The 16,659-nt window shown below is 41.4% G+C and overlaps 1 protein-coding gene across 1 annotated transcript in view; it reads right to left on the bottom strand.

Moving 5' to 3' along the window:
- Positions 1–16,659, bottom strand: part of OTC (ornithine transcarbamylase) — a 33,007-nt gene that overhangs the window by 9,596 nt on the left and 6,752 nt on the right. Inside the window, exons 4-5 of the mRNA XM_062004702.1 lie at positions 8,843–8,930; positions 1,728–1,881 (exon numbers count right to left, since the gene is read on the bottom strand). Coding sequence (XP_061860686.1) covers positions 1,728–1,881; positions 8,843–8,930 — 242 coding nt within the window. The remainder of the gene's footprint in view (positions 1–1,727; positions 1,882–8,842; positions 8,931–16,659) is intronic.

Below are 16,659 nucleotides of genomic sequence, written 5' to 3'. Positions count from 1 at the left end.
TGAGCCATTCCTTGAGACCTCTGTGAGTGCTCACTTTGTTATGATACCTCTCCACATCAAACGTTTCTCTTCTTTTGAGCACCAACTGTTGGGTCCTGTTTCCTCATCACGTAAAATGGGAAGGGACACACTTTCCAAAGAGTCTTCCCCAGTGCTTGAGGCAACGAGGACATCCATCTTCTCTTCCTGCTGCCCTAGGTTTTCAAATCAAGGAAAGGTACAGCTTTTGGCTTCATGTTCACCTGGAGCTTCTACCATGGCTGCCTTATACAAGGAAACAATGGAGGAGCAGCAGAGGATAATCAACAGGGCATGTACTCGTTCTGCTGGTCTCCATAGGCTCCCTACCAAGATCAGTGGAGGAAGAGATGCATTTGTAGAGGGTGACTGAGATGTTCAATGGTCTCTCTTCATTGACTGGAGATGGAGTACAACAGTTCAGAGACTGCTGAGTCTGAACTTTGGTGCCAAAGCCAGTAGCCTAGATAAAACCAGATTTAGCAACAGAGATATCAATAGTATGTCACAGGTGATTCCTGAAGCGATAATAAAGGATAATAAATAAGGCATTTGCAAGACAGACTGCCCTTAAAAACACAACCACAAGATTCACCTGGTTTAGTGCCCATGGCGTTTAAATTAAATGATGCCATTTGAGGATTGATGACGTTCTCATTACTGCATACCAGCTTACGCATTTTGAACAGCTCATTGAGGCTGGTTCAACGCCATCCTGCAAATGTGCTTTATCCTGAAGTATATGAAGCATTTTAGTCTCAAGTTAACAGTTCTTGCTGTTCGCTTCACTTTAAGTACTGACAATTTTGACACAAAATACTAATCAAAGTAAGGAAAAGGCAATTTTCATTAAACTTAGGAGTCTTTTAGTATTTGAAGTTTAAGGCCTGCATAATTTAATATTACTCCCACTAGATCTTTTCCACGTGCTGAGTGTCCCACAGCGAAGTCTTCAATAGCTGACAAACACAGATGAATGAATCAGGAAATTATTCTGCCCTTCATTTTTCAAGCAGTGTGATTTTTATTCATTCAGAAAGTAAACAAAGTTGGAGGAGTTCACCATAGTTGTTAACCACCCCCACTGTATGATAAACTTGCAATAAAACAGCACAGTCCTACTGTTCACAGATAAACATCTGGTATTCTATGGGTAAAGCATTATCCTGCTGTCAAATCAACTACTTCATTAGATTAAACTACAAAATATAATCTTTTTAAACTATTCTTTGATGTGAGTAAAATTTAAATAGGTTTAAGTGCCTGAACAGGCATTTGCACTTTCAACCAATTTCCTAGTATGTGGATAATGATTTCTTTTAAACTGTTCATAGGTCAGGAAGAAATCAAGACAGAGGTTTTTAAGTCAGTGGAAAACCGTCAGCTGGCTTTGGTTGAGTGAGCGTCTCACCTTTATTGTTCTACGTAAAGCTTCCTGCACATTTTTTGAATTGCAGCCTAATTCCAATGAAGTGCTTAATTTTATGCTTAACTTCAGTCTCACTACGGCTGATAGGACTAAGTAATTGTTTTAAATTAAACAGGTCCTTCATTACATTGCTAGATTAAGATCTCTTTAACAAGTGCCGTGTAATTACCACTTGAAAAAATCTAGGGATAAATGGATTGGAACCTAACTTCCCCAAACACTTCCTAAGACCAAAACTTTGCCAAAAAATATTATTATTAAATGATGATTACATTGTTACCTGAAGAGTTAGATAATCAGCTAAAATCTGGAGAGGGTGATGTAAATCAGACAATCCATTGATTACTGGGATCGTGGCTTCTTTCGTCATTAGGTCCAGATCTTTATGTTTATAAACTCGAGCCAAGATTGCATTTGTCATGCTGGACAACACTCTAGAGGTGGCAAAAAATATCCAAGTCAAACATAGTAAATACACTCCTGCTGTAATCTTCAGTGTACGGCACATAAATATTAATGACAAGTGTCAATGAATCAATTTTTTTCAGTTATCTGAATAATTTATCCTGCCTGGATAACACACTTAAATGCAGACATTTAACAAGCTGCTAATAACTAAGCAGTTTTACTTATTAACAAACTAAGGTAAATAAATGAAAAGTGCTGCTGTATTTTATGGCTTTTCTCTTTAACATTTGGTTGTACCTACAGATGTGACATCAATAAATGTTAAGGTAACTGAACTAAGATAAGAGATTGTGTGACACTGTAACATCTGAAGTATTTGATAACTTCAGAAGAGATAAAGTGTAGGACTCCTTCAGTCTTTTAGAAAAGCACAAATGTAGCAGTGACTGCATATTACAGTCTCTCTATTGACTGCATATCACAGTCTCCCTGTAGGGTATCATAGAATGGTAGGGGTTGGAAGGGACCTTTAGAGATCATCTAGTCCAACTCACCCCTGCAGAAGCAGGTTCACCTAGATCAGGTCACATAGGAACATGTCCAGGCGGGTCTTGAAGACTTCCAAGGAAGGAGACTCCACAACCCCTCTGGGCAGCCTGTGCCAGGGCTCCCTCACCCTCACAGTGAAACAGTTTTTTTCTTATGTTTAAGTGGAACTTTTGTGTTCCAGCTTCATCCCATTACCCTTTGTCCTGTTACTATCTACTATAGAAAAAAGGGATGTTCCAACCTCCTGACACCCACCCTTTAGATAGCCTAACCTTTGTGAAGATTAGGAATACAGATCTGTCTTAGACTATCACAATAATTTACTGATCTTGATGAACACAGAAGCAGGATGCCAACACCACCAGTCTGGGTCTCCTACCTACACACTTATACATGGACACACATGGCATCAGAATTAAAGTAATACCTAAATTTGAAACTCTGTGTACAGACAGGTCATGCAGGAGCTACTGGCATTTGCCAAAGTGTGAAAAACTCAGAGATTAGCATAGTGGATTTGCATAACATACTTGCTGTGCTCTGAATTCTTTAGAAAATTAAATATGGATTGGAGATCTTCATTTCTCTGCATTTCTGTGTTTTAATCATGCCCTGAAGCCTGACTTTGAAGGAGCATCTTGTGTGTTTTCATACTATCTCTAATAGCACCTTAAAAAAAAAGAGAGGAAGAGAATTAATAGAAAGGGTATGAAAAATCCTTGCAGTATCTATCTTCCTCGTAAGCCATGAAGAATCCTAGTATCTCCTCTTGTGGGAATATGGCTTTTAATGCCATAGTCTTCACACAGACAAATCCCCTGATGAAGTCAGTAAGAAATATTTTCCACTGACACCAGACATTCCTCATGCAAGCAAAACTCTTACAACATTACAAGATTCTCTGAAGAGCTCTTTCTGAAGAAAAGACTGCCAACAGGAGCTACAAGTTAAAAGGAGGAATTGAACAAGGTATTTACTGATTGCAAGGTATTAGAACAGTTGCTGTTTGTGGTATTATTTCTTCTTCACTCATAAGTTTCTTCTGTATGTATATGTTTATTCTACCTTGAAGCATGTCACTGTGGAAAACCTGTTCTGTTCTGAACTAGCCGTCAGGAACAGGATGCATGGTCCCTTTGGTTAGCCATCGATCAGGTGTTCACCCTAAGCAAAACATGGCCAGTTCCATCAGTGAAGGAGTGGCCATCAGATCAAAGGAGCTTATCCTCTCCATCTATGCTACTCTGGTGAGGCCACATCTGGAGTACTGTGTCCAGTTCTCCAACAGGGAGCTGCTGGAGAGAGTCCAGTGGAGGGCTACCAAGATGATTAGTGGACCTGAATATCTCTCTGACAAGGAAAGACTGAGAGAGTCAGGGCTGTTTAGCCTGGAGAAGACCAAGGGGGGATCTTATAAACACTTATAATTACCTAAAGGGCAAAGGTCAAGAGCTTGGGGTGAGGTTTTTTTGGCAGTGCCCAGCGACAGAACAAGGGGTAACAGGAACAAGCTGTAACCCAGGAAGTTCTACTTGAAAACAAAGAGAAACTTCTTTGCTGTGAGGGTGAGGGAGGCCTGGCAAAGGCTGCCCAGGGAGGGTGTGGAGTCACTGGCTCTGGAAGTTTTCAAAACTTGTGCGACCTGAACCTGCTTTAGCAGGTGGTTGCACTGGATGATCTCTGGAGGTCCCTTCCAACCCCTATCACTCTGTGATTCTGTGAAGAGAGGTGATCACACTGGGAAATTGTCAAATTTTCTTAGACTTTATGATGTCAGGACAGCTGATTCCCATCTGACACAACTGATAAAGAATTTAAAGAAGATGGTTCCTTTACAGGGTATGCCATGAGAGGAAATTCAATCATAATCAATTGGCAACTAGTGAAAACTGCTGGCTTTTCTTCCTTAATCTGTTAAAAGTAGATAAGACTTATTAGACAGCAGCAAAATACTCCTTCTGTCAGCACTTCTAGATGTCATAGGTAACATAGCAAACCCAGGTGGAAACTGTGTTTATTCTTTATGAAATCAAGATTAAATTGAACTCAGAAAAACAAAACAAAAAAAACCAAATCACCAAAAAAACAAATAAAACAAACCCAGACTTAATTAAATCAATTTAAAGGAAACAATGTAAGGCTAGGACTGCATAGGAAAAAAGTTCTGGCTGAGAAAGAGTCTTTAGTAAAGGTGAAGTTTTTGAAGGTAAGGAGGAGTAAGCACAGGCTCATCAGGTGTCTTTTCATTTAAGATTTCTATCATATCACCAACAACAAGATTTTTTTCTCTTTTCATTCTTTTTGCAAGACTGTAAGCCTGTAAGGTCCAAAATCCCAGATAGACCCTGGAAATATATGAGTATATGGAAATGCTGCATATCTCTCTGTTAAAAATAACTTTTATTTCTACAGATAAAAGCTAGAAATTTTTACTCAAGTGTATCCTCTGAGGAACCCAAAATTAAACACAAATAAAAGCATGCCTTTTTGATGTGTCTTATCACTGCATTTGAAAATGGGACATTTGCATATATTTGGGGTAGAGTATTGCTATCCAAGGTAGTTTTCATTTTGTTTTGAAAGCATGTAACCATTCAAAAGGTTTCCATTTCTGATGAGACTATTTCACTGTCATTCATTATCTTATGGCAGATGTGTCCTCAGTAAGTGCTAAGAAATAAACCCGTTTCTCATAGATGTGGAGATTCATCCCCTAATAATGCCAGTAGATTGGTAAAAACATCCTGTGAGCTCTTCAAGTGTTGTCACTGAACCTTAGGGCCACTAAGGTATGGGGGTGCAGAATGGAGCTGCTCTACGGTGGAGAATACAGACATGCTTACTCATATTTCATTTCACATAACATATCAGACATGCTAAACAGCACTGAAAGGCTCAGAGCTCTTTAATGGGTGGTAACTTTTTGCTACTGTGTCAGCATAAATGTAAATGTCTTGTGAAGCATGGAAGAACTGTGTTATGAGCAGGTAATAAGTCACTGAAAATATATTCACACCAGAAATGCTTTCAATCCTTTCCTGCAGCAATTCTAATAAAAATGGGGACTTTTGTGGATCTGTGCCCCTTTTGCTTTAAGTCTCAATCTCAAGTACTTCTAAGACCTTCAGAGCCCTAGACACTTGGTTGTAAATATTTGAAGTACCCTCTGGGTCTACTATAGTCTTTTTTTTTTTTTTTATTCTTGCATTAACTGAATAAAGTTGGGGTGTTATCCTTTGTCCACAAGAAATTACAAGGAATCAACACTCAGGTTGCTCTTTTGGGTGAACTGCTCACACTTGGTTATACAAAGACAATAATAATTCTGCTAATGAGTGCAGGAGTGAAGCAGAATATATGGGGCTCTGTAAGGATGCATAAAAGCCCTCATTTCACTGTAGCAGGTGAGCCCTGTGACTCAGCAGAGGAGCAAAATCCCCAGGCTGAGGTCATAAACAGGGAGTTGACCTGAAAGAGCAAGCAGTGACAGAGAAAAAGGGGGCTGAAGGCTTGCACAGGAAACAGGTATTGTGGGAACTTTCTCCACAGAATGAGGACCTCTCCAGAATGGCTGGAAGATCTGCTTGCTTCTACTTTTTTGCCTTATTTCTTGTAGCTTATTCTCTCTTTTCCCCTTTTACTTGTGCAAACAAAGGTCATTCAAGAGACTATAAACCAAATATTTAATATCCTTTTATAATCCCATTTGGAAAGATGAAGACATGAAAACTGGCCTATATAAAGTGTGTCTGTGTACCAGAACACACCTGGATTTGCTGCAGGGTTGGCATTTGAATGGCAAAGAGCCTCCAGATGATGGCCCTGCACGTCTGGTGGTGCAGTGCTTGGACAGATTATTGCAGTGGAGCATGGTGTAAGGGCCCTGACCGAGGCTTGGCTGCTAAGGGTCAAAGATAACTTTGCAATAGCACAGCTGAGGGCTAACCCTCATCACTCTGATGGCAGTGGAGAGAGGAGGCTCCATCAGGGCCTGCCTACCTCCTTCTCTTGGGAGTCACATGTCTCACTGCTTTGTAACCATGCTGATCCTGAACTGGACTCCTACCTGTGTGCTGGTGTCCCATCCTAGCCTTGGCCCACTCCAACCCCATAGAACTCTGTGGCTGTCCCCAGCTGCCTCCCAGCTGCCCTGTTTCCTGCCTAGGAGCAGAGGTATGGGTGCTGGCTGATCAGGCCCTGCCTTGCCTGACCCAGGATGAGCTCCTGACACTTGAGCCTCCCTAGTCCCCAGGGAGTCACCAACCCACATGGCACCCTGATATACTGCTCTGAAGACTCTCACCATTTGTCCTTCCCTTTCTATTCACAAGTGCCACAGTGTAATTTCACATTGACCCTGGTAAATCAACTCTTCCTTTGGCTTCAGCTGCCACATTTAGTAGCACTGCAATACTTTCTATTGGAGCCTGAAGTCATTCCTTCACAAATGTGACAGATCTGCACTTTTTCATTCATTCCCCACTGCTGTGCTGTGTCCCACTCTTTCCCAGTTTCAGTTCTTTTAAGCTGAGGTAAATAGCTAATCTTCATCGTTCCAGCCAGATGTGCCAGTACCCCTGCTCACCACATCAAGTTCTGTTTCTTCAGCTCCAGTCTCTCAGCACCAGATTCCCATCTCCCTCTATTGTGTCAGCCCCCTTTTCTCCTCCACCTTCTCAGCCCCTCTACTGACACTGGTCCAGTGAAAATAGAAGCAAAGGCAAGATGCTTGGAGAAAAGTACTTATTTACATCAGTGTGGAGGATTTGCCTTCGATACATTTCTTATTCACCTGTAATGTGACATAGTAAGCTATGTATGTTTAATTTGAGAAATCCTCTATCTCTCCCACCAGTGGAGGTGTAGTAGGGACGCATGTGCTTTGAAGCACTTAAATGGTACACTTTGATGAAGTTACAGCTGTCCTGCTTAAACTTGGACTATGTCCCGTGATGTAGGAAGAATTTCTTTTGGGGAGATGTATTTGAATTCGATGGCAGTGTATGAGCTCAGCTGACTGGACACAGCAGCCTAAGACATCCCAGACTTGACTGTCAGGTCTCAGATTAATCTGTTCTCTTTGTAGGTCCATGGGTTTACACGATTTTTTAATCTTTTAAACTTGTAGTTACTAAAGCAAGGCAGTGGGACACACGTGTTCAAATATCTGAACACTATTGTTGCATCTTGCATTGATACTGGCAGTTTTTTATCTAGCAGGGACTAGGAGCTAAAAACTTTCAAGCCTCTAGAGATTGACATTTTTACTTTCTACTATTGACATCCACATGTTTTTCACTTCAGTTCCTAAAAGCAAGAGAGGAAGATTTAAAATGTTACGTTTGGTCTTTTTCTTACATTTTCCTCAGATTCCATCACAGAGAGAAGAGCAACATAGTTCTCAAACAATCTCTCCCACTGACACTGAAAACTGTAGTGTACAGCAGAGGCAATGGCACCTCAGCCATGTATTTTGAATTGAGCCTAATGAGCTTGACATTGCCTATCTTTCACCAGGATAAAACAGACCTTTCAGATACTACCAACCTTCCAACAACTCGGCCTGAGTGAATCAACCTCAGACTGCCAAAGGGATGCCTAGAAAGCAGAACAATACTGAGGCTGGATGAGTGTTCAATGCATAGAGTGCTATGAAACACAGCACCTGTAAAAAAAATCCTCATGTTCTGCGCACCTTTTGCAACATCAGAGGGAATCCAGTGAGAAAGACCTTGAGCTTAGTTCTTCCCTACCATGGCAATGGCGATAGGCTGCTAGCAACCCATCCCTGCATGCATGTGTGACTGGGCATGATTAAGATCTTCCAAGGGTGCCAGTACGAGAAAAGGGCCATAGCAGCCTCCACAGCAGTCCTGACAGTGGGTACATCTGTGGAGGAGAGCACATACAATAAAAAATTGGTTGCAAAATGTTGGATAAGTTGGTGCTGCTAGAACAGGAGGATCAGAGTGGCCTTCAGTGTCGTCCTATTACTGTAGGTAGGCTAAGGTCCACCAGCAGCTGGCCCAAAATAGTGTCTTTGATTTTTATTTTCCTTTTTGATTTGCCAGTCAGCTGTACTTCTAGCTCCATGAGGAGCAACAAAACCAGAATGTTCTAGTCTTCTTTGAATATATGTGCTGTCATCAGTGCAGCTATACTACTGAGGTTCATAAAATGTTTCAATTTGTGTCTCTGTGTCTCAAATTTGATTAAAATATTTCTCATTGTGAGATGTTTTGAAGATTTGGAGTGGATGGAATGATAGTGTACTGAACTACAGATTCTGTGATCCGATCTGTAAATATTTAATAAATTTGGAGAGCCTTCTGACATTTTCCAGAAATAAAATATTAGCTTACAAAATCCTGTAAGACAGGCTTCAGCCTGATCAACTACCAACCACTGATGGTGATAATCAAGTAACATTTTACCAACCTTGCTGTGTCTGTGAGACTCTCATTAGTTCCTAGATGTATGTCTTGTGTTGTAAGGAAGGAAGGATGTCCTCCAAGGAGAGCAAATCCTACCGTGAAGACAAATAAAAAAAGAAATTAAACAACAGCATCTCCTATTTACAGCTAAAATTCAAAATCTTCTTAATGTGAAAGACATCTAGAGCAATAAAAGTAAAACTCAGCAGGGCATCCAAATTTTTCAAGCATTTAATGTCTGACACACAAGACATAAATGTATTTTGGAATAAAACCACTCAAATGTGATGCTTTGCTGAAATCCTTAGGCATGGGTTCTGGTCTGTGTCCATAGGAACAGTCATTCAAGCTGCAAGGCTACATATTGCAGAAAGCATCAATGTGGCTCCCTGTTAAAAGTTAGGTAATCCATTCATGGTGCTGAATTTCTACTTCAAGGGACTCAGCCTCCTAGAAGGGCCAGCTGAGTCACTAGGTGTAATTCCACATCCTTGCAAGAAACTTCAAGTAGAGCCACTCAGAAAACCCTGTCTCCTTGTACACTATAACAAACTTGAGTTTGGTCACAAGTAATCAAGTGCCTTAAAAATTAAAATGTGACAGGGAGGAAGGGAAAGATCTTGGGCACTGCCAGCACCCCTCCATCCTGCCATAGTTAAGAATTTACAAGGTGACCCAAGAAACTAAATAAAATAGATCTGAAGAACTAAATCTGAACAGGAAACCATGGAAAGATTTGAGCACCATTTAAGAGTATAAAAGACTTTGGGGAACTTAAAAGGTGTCTGGACAGTAGTTTGGAGAAGAGAAGTTACATGTTAAGGGCAACTCTCAGGTTCTGTCCAGTCTTATTTCTGTTGCATCTGTTAGAAAACTACCAGAATCAACCCGCTGACACAGATGGGGGAAAACTGCTTTTATTCACCAACACTTGAGTCTCCCTGCCTTTGCCTGGTTTAAGCCTAAAGCCTCCCTCCACTGAATCTCACTGTAGAGCTCACATATTGGGAGAATGGGGCCTGAGGGGGCTGTTTTATGAACTGTCTCAAATGGTTTAGTTCAGGACACAGGATCCTCCAGCTGGGGACGTGCAAAGCATAGGATTTAAACTGGACTGTAGATAGGCCTGTAAGGTATATTCTGAATCCTAGGAAATATTTTCCTCAGAAGAACATCTCCCTTCTAGTAGATAAATTGTTACGGAGGTCTTACCCTGTCCCTAATATCCATGATGGAGGAAATTTCCAGAGAATCTCAGTGTGAGCAAACAAACCTTGTAGAGACAACACTGCGGTGGAGTGACCCTTTTATTGTGACAAAAATCTAGAAGGAAGCCCATCTTATTTTTATTGCCAGGAAGAGAAAGGTTGCATACAAGCACAGAAGAGCAGAGGCCTCCCTCTACTGAACTGAGCTCTTCTGGAGTTGCTAACAGACTTCGTGTTGCGAAAAAGAAAGGTTAAAAGCTGCTTGGGCTGACTGTAGCCATTAGATGGCACTGCAGACATCGCCGGGCCCGAAGCTTCAACGTGATGTTTGGACAGGCTTGTCAAAGATTAAAAGATTGATCCCACGGCTACTCCTCAACATAGGATTAAACCACGAGTGAACACTGGAACCTTTCACAGATAAAACCAAACAACTAGGTTCGTGCGGTAGGCCTGGACCCCACAACTGAGGCCCTAATACAGAACAGCCTTTATGAACTTCCATCCCATGCGGGCAGCAGGGTTGAGGTGAGAACTTCTATTTTGCATCAGTTCAGCCAGCCTCTAGACTTTAAAATGCAATAGATAAAAATAAATATTGGCACATCCTTGCCTTTTGACTACCTCAATTTCCTCAAAAGCCAGATTAAAACTAGTGATGCTTCAGACCCCATCCGATTAGCAAATCTCTGCTCCATCCAGCCTGTGTACACTCATTATGTTGAATCAGCCTGATTTTACTTTTCCTTTATCATCAGTAAGGGTTGCTCCAAATTTCAATGAGGTTAGCATAAGACACAGCAAACTTGTAAGAATGAAGCATCACTTATTCCACTATTACCTTTTGCTGTTAGAAAAGCATTATACATTTTTTAGTTGCTTTGTCCTTCTTTCTTGGTTACTCAGAAGCATTTTTGTATTAAGGCAAGAAAAATGTCTCAGTTTCCTCAAATATTTTCACCTCCTCTCTGCAGCTCAGACACAAACAGTTCATTTATGGGAATGTGTAAGCAAACTGTTGCCTAGACAGTGCAGACAGCCTATCTTCCAATGCAAGTTTTTAAGTCAAGATCTCAAGGATGAAATGTTGTTTGTAGTAACTTTTTTCCTGTCCATCTCCTTGTGGTATTTATTTGAAGTCATATACAATTATGTCAGTGATTTATCCCCAACAAGTTTCACACAATACAACAGCTCTGCATTTTAGGCTTTTAAATGCTTACACTTTGGCAGATGTTTCACAGTCCAGGCAGGCTCCCATGGACATGTTCTCTTTTTTTATAAATGATGCCCAGGTAGAGAAAAATCTGAATCTGGCCATTTATTCAGAACTGCCAGACGTCAGGCAGCCCAGTGGGAGCTCCCACCTGGGTGTGTGTACATAGCAGAGTCTTAATGTGTTGGACTTTCTGCTTGTGAACTGGCCATCTGTGCAGGGCCCGGGAACATATTTCCATGCAAAAGTTTCCATCTGGAAATACAGGAGCTCTGTGCTCTAGCTTTGTATATAGTTGCAGGGACAGAATCTTTGCTTCAGTTTCTTTCATCCAGACTATTAGTAGAAAGGAAAAAAAAAGACTGTGACTTTTGAAGATATGCAGGCACCAATTCAGCAAATAAACACACACTGGAGTGCCATGTTAAACTGGAAGATCTAATCCTCTTCATTATCACAAGCTGGTCATATCCAAAGCCACATGCTAAGTGTCTAAATGAATCCTGGTATCTTCAACAAACTGTTAAATGTTCATATTGCAGAGCCAGAATAATTATCTGATGTCCACACTTCTCATTACTGTTAGTTTTGAAAACCAAACAGTTTTATGCCTTGGGCTGTGGCACATTATTAGGACCATTTATGCAAACTATGTCATGCAGGACACAAGTACTGATGGTTGCACAGACATAGGTTAGATCTCCATTCCAGCCCGTCCATGCTACACTGGGTAAGTGGGCCAAAGCAAATCCTCTAGTTCACACATTGGATACACAGTTGTAGGGCTTCCCTGCCATCACCAGGAGACATACACAGCCATCTTCTCAGACTCAAAGGATGGATCTTTTTTTATATTTCAAGACATCTGGGTTTGTATTTGTCAGTTTCCTCACTGCCTGCTGGGAATCTAGAAAGTATTTTTCAGTTTGGACCAATAACAAAGAACTCTTCTAGCAACTACAGGGACATTCGTGAAGCAGAAGCCTAAAAACTGATAAATAGTTTTTTAAATCTACCCCTCTAAGTGGACAGTAAGCTAAGACTCCTCTCTCCCTCTTTGTAACATGGCCAAGCTAAATAATACTAGCCATTCCAACAAAAAACAAAAACTGTGTTCATGCCATGTAATACCATCCCCACTACGCTAGAATGAAGTGATGCATGTGACTGCATGCAGTAGTCTCCAGATATGGACATCATGTGCCTCTCACCTTGCTTTGTAAGAGGAGTTGGGAGTAATTCCACTAAAGCCAGTGGCTGTGAACCTCTAAAGACCTTGTATATTCCTGTGCACAACAAAAGACTGTATACAGAGCTTTTCCATCTGTATAATTTCCTCTCTATTTCTACCCTGTGACGTATTATCTGCATTCAGTGTCTGTGACATGGTTGGATTTCTTTATGACTTGTTCACTAAAACGTAAATGCAGCTGTATATTTTAAGAGCAACAGTGACAATCACAATATTTTACATCAAAGCTGTAACAAAACCAGGGCATTCACCTTTATGCCATGCCTGAGGATGTTTATTTTACAAGTAATATATGACCATGTGGAATACCTTTGTTTTCAAAAAGTACGCAAGATTTTATGCAGAATGGGTATGAGATTCTGACTGCAAACAGATAACGTGCTCCAGTATAATAGCAGAGATGTCACATTTTCCAATATAATAGCCTGTGATAGCAATAAATCCAGTAGGCTTCAAAACACTGCATCTATTTTGCCAAAACCCCATGGAAGTTACTTGTAGTTCTTCATTAAACTTACAACACCACTACTACCTTAGAAAAGGTAAAATAATATAGATTTCAGAAATATTTGTTCAAGAGAGTAAAAGGGCAATGAATTATACCACAAGGAGATGTATATTATGCACATACAGTTGCAACATCACAGGAATAAAACAGTCTGTAGGCAAAATATGCTGCAAAAGTCATAAATGTCTACTGTTCTCTTACAGTACATTCTAAATTAATGTTTTGATAACTTCTAATCAATATTGGTGACTAGGAGAAATGCTCAAAGACTGGAGGAAAGCAAATTTCACCTATACCTTCAAGAAAGGCACAGAGGACCCAGACAATTATAGGGCAGTCAGTCTCACCTTGATTCCTAGAAAGATAATGGAGCAGCTAATCCTGAACATTATTTCCAAGTAGATTATGAATATGAAAATCATCAGGAGTAGTCAGCATGGCTTCATGGAGAAGTCATGTGTGACCAACTTGATAAACTTCTATGATGAAAAGACTGACCCTGCAGATGAGGGAAGAGCAGTGGGTATTATCTATCTGGATGGACTTCTTTATGGCCCTTGACACTATCTCCCATAAGATCATTGTAGGCGAGTTGTTGATGTATGGGTTGGACGAGCAGACAGTGAGGTGAGTTGAGAACTGGCTGAACATTGTGGCCCAGAGGATGTTGATCAGTGTCACAAAATCTATCTGGAGGCCAGTAATGAGTGGTGTACTCCAGGGATCAACACTGGATCCAGTCCATCTTCATCAAATGATCTGGATGATGAGGCAGAGTGTACTCTCAACAAATGCAAAGTCCTGCACTGAGGAAGAACAATTCCATCCAATACTATTGCCAGCAAATGGAGGGAAGTAATCCTTTCCTTTTATTCAACGCTGGTGAAGCCATGCCTAGAGTGTCCAGTTCTGGGCTCCTCAGCATGAAAGACATGGACATACTGGAGAGAGTCAGCATGTCCATGTTAACAAAGGGCCTCAAAGATAACTAAAGGACTGGAATATCTTTCATATAAAGAAAGGCTCAGAGAGCTGAGACTGCATATCCTAGAGAAGTCTCAGAGGGAATCTTACTAATTTATGTAAGTAGCTGAAGGGAGGGTGCAAAGAGGACAGAGCCAGGTGCTTTTCAGTGGTGCAGTGTGTGCAAAATGAAACATGGGGGACTCCCTCTGAATATCAGAACACTTTTTTCCTGAAAAGGTGATTGGGCACTGGCATAGGTTGCCCAAGAAGGTTGTGGAGTCTCCACCCTTGGAGCTATTCAAAAGCCTTCTGGACACAGTCCTGGGCAACTGGCTCTAGATGACCCTGCTTGAGCAGGGAGTTTGGACCAAATGGCCTTCAGAGGTTCCTTCCAATCTCAACCATTCTGCGATTCTGTTTAACTTTCAGTAATGGTTTTCTTTATAGGCATAGAGATAGCAGGACTTCTGAAAAGTGTTCCATAGTGTTGATACATGGCAACAATCTCCTAGACACTGCACAGGGCAGATTTTGTAATCAGTGTTTTCCAGGTCTCCTCAACTTCATAATGAAATCTGTTGATTTTCATCTAGTTGTTTCTAAGAGATCAAAGTTTGTTTACATTAACCTCATGACCACAACCTTGTCCCTCAAGGGATCGCTTTCAAGATATTGAAGGTGCAACTTGTGGGAAATTCTGTTTGAGATGACTCATGTATTTTATAAATAAACATTCAAATCCACTTCAATGTCCACTTTCCCTGGACATTAGAAAAATTGCATTAAATTGGCTTATTTAGTTAAAAGGAATCCATGTGAATTCACATTTGTTTTGAGTTACAAATTTCATGGGAGAAGTCATGTATGTTAAAAAGCAGCTGAGATACATAGTTTCCACATGAAAAAAAACTTGAGTCTGCTTTTGAAACAAAGTCTTAGGGGACTTAAGACCAATTAACTGAAGGTGTGAAGTTAATGCACAGAAGTTAAACTGCATTAAACTCCCTTGTGGAAGTTCTCAGAAATAAAATGGTTTTATTTCATGGAGCTTAATCACTCCTGGATGAAGGTATGTGTATTAACTCCCATCCTTAATTCATTTGAATCTTCCACAAGCCTTCAAGAGCCAAGGACTAAATAGTGCTTCCCTCTGAAAACAGAAGCAGGGAATAGAAATAGATGCAGAGAATTTGTCATCACCTGCCCATGTAGCAGTATGACAAGCAACCAGAAAACTAAAAATTCTAGACTAAAAACTGTGGAATGAAAAGGTGGGTGGTCTTCACAGAGAAGGAATGCACAAGAGAAACCCATTTGTAAGCGCTGCATATCTGGAGAAAACAGAATGCAATAACAAGTCTACTTAAAGAGCAGGATCAGCAGGTAAATGGTTGTGATGGGTTTGTGTGGAGCTCCTTTTTGGTTGGTAACAGGGGAAGGTGTCTGCAGTGGTGGCCCCTGCAAACTCTTCTTGAAACATTCTCCAGCTCTGAGGTGGACCCACCTCTGCCATCAGTATTTAAGAAAAATCTGCAATGTGCAAGAGGAGGTGACCTCTGCAGTCAGTGAAGAAGGGAAGGAGGAGTGCCAGACCGGAGACTCCCCTGCAGCCCATGGAGGGCAATGGCAGGACTGATAGTTACCAACAGCCCTGCAAGGACCTTGTGCCAGAGGGAGCAATTATGAATAAGGACCTGATGCCACAGGAGTGGAGGTGATTGTGCCTGGCTGAGCAAGAGACCGTGTGAGGAGGTGGCCATGGCACAGGCCGTGCTGGAGAGCCTGTGGGCTGCAGAGACCCACACAGGAGAGGAGCTGCAGCCCTCAGGATGAACACACATCAGAGCAGCTCAGACTGTGAGAGACCTCATGCTGAAGGAGCCTGTCTGCCCTGAGGCAAGACAAGGGGCAGGAGCCTTTGGAACAGGACTGACTACATCCCCCATTCCCTGCCTTCTGTACCACTTGGAGGGGGAGGATGTGAAGATATCTGTATAGGGTGCTTGAGCCCAGGAAAAGGGGAGGGATAGGAGGAAGGTGGTCTTAAAGGGCTGGTGGTGCTCTTCATCATTGTCTTACTCGGTGGTGTTTTCTGTTTGTTATGGGTTTAGTTGGTGGTGGATTAAGTTTTCTTTTCTTCCCAAAGTCAAGTAGCCTTGTGAGCTTTGCCCAGGACCATAAGTGGTGAGTGAGCCCACCCTGTCCTTATGCATTTTCCAAAAGCCCTCAGTTACTTTTCTTTTTCCCATCTGGCACTGCTGGGAGGAGGAGGAATGAGCTAAGTGGCTGCTGGTGGTTCTTTGTTCCCATCTGGGACAAAACTATGACAATGGCTGGTGCCAGAGCATACAAAGGCAGGTTCAGAAATGCTTGCAGTTAATATAACTGCTTTTTCCTCCCATTATTTTTACTTTATTCCTCACACTTTGTAAAGAAATGTGAATACTCAACAAGGTTCATGTCTCTTCACTAAGGAGAAGTCAGCCTGAGGAATGCTGGATCAACTTAAAAATGAGAGGGCAAGCTTCTCCTTCCTTGATGCATTAGCAATTCATAGTTACTCCTTGCTGACACACAAGCACATGAATGATTTATTTCAGCCCTCCCATTGACTTCAGAAGAAATACCATGTAAATAAAGGTATGTATGTGTTTCAGTGTTTAAAGGACTG

The sequence above is a fragment of the Colius striatus genome, chromosome 1 (assembly GCF_028858725.1).
Source record: "Colius striatus isolate bColStr4 chromosome 1, bColStr4.1.hap1, whole genome shotgun sequence".
Taxonomy (NCBI): Eukaryota; Metazoa; Chordata; class Aves; order Coliiformes; family Coliidae; genus Colius; species Colius striatus.
The sequence above is the reverse complement of the archived record's forward strand: the minus strand, read 5'-3'. Positions and strand labels throughout refer to the sequence as shown.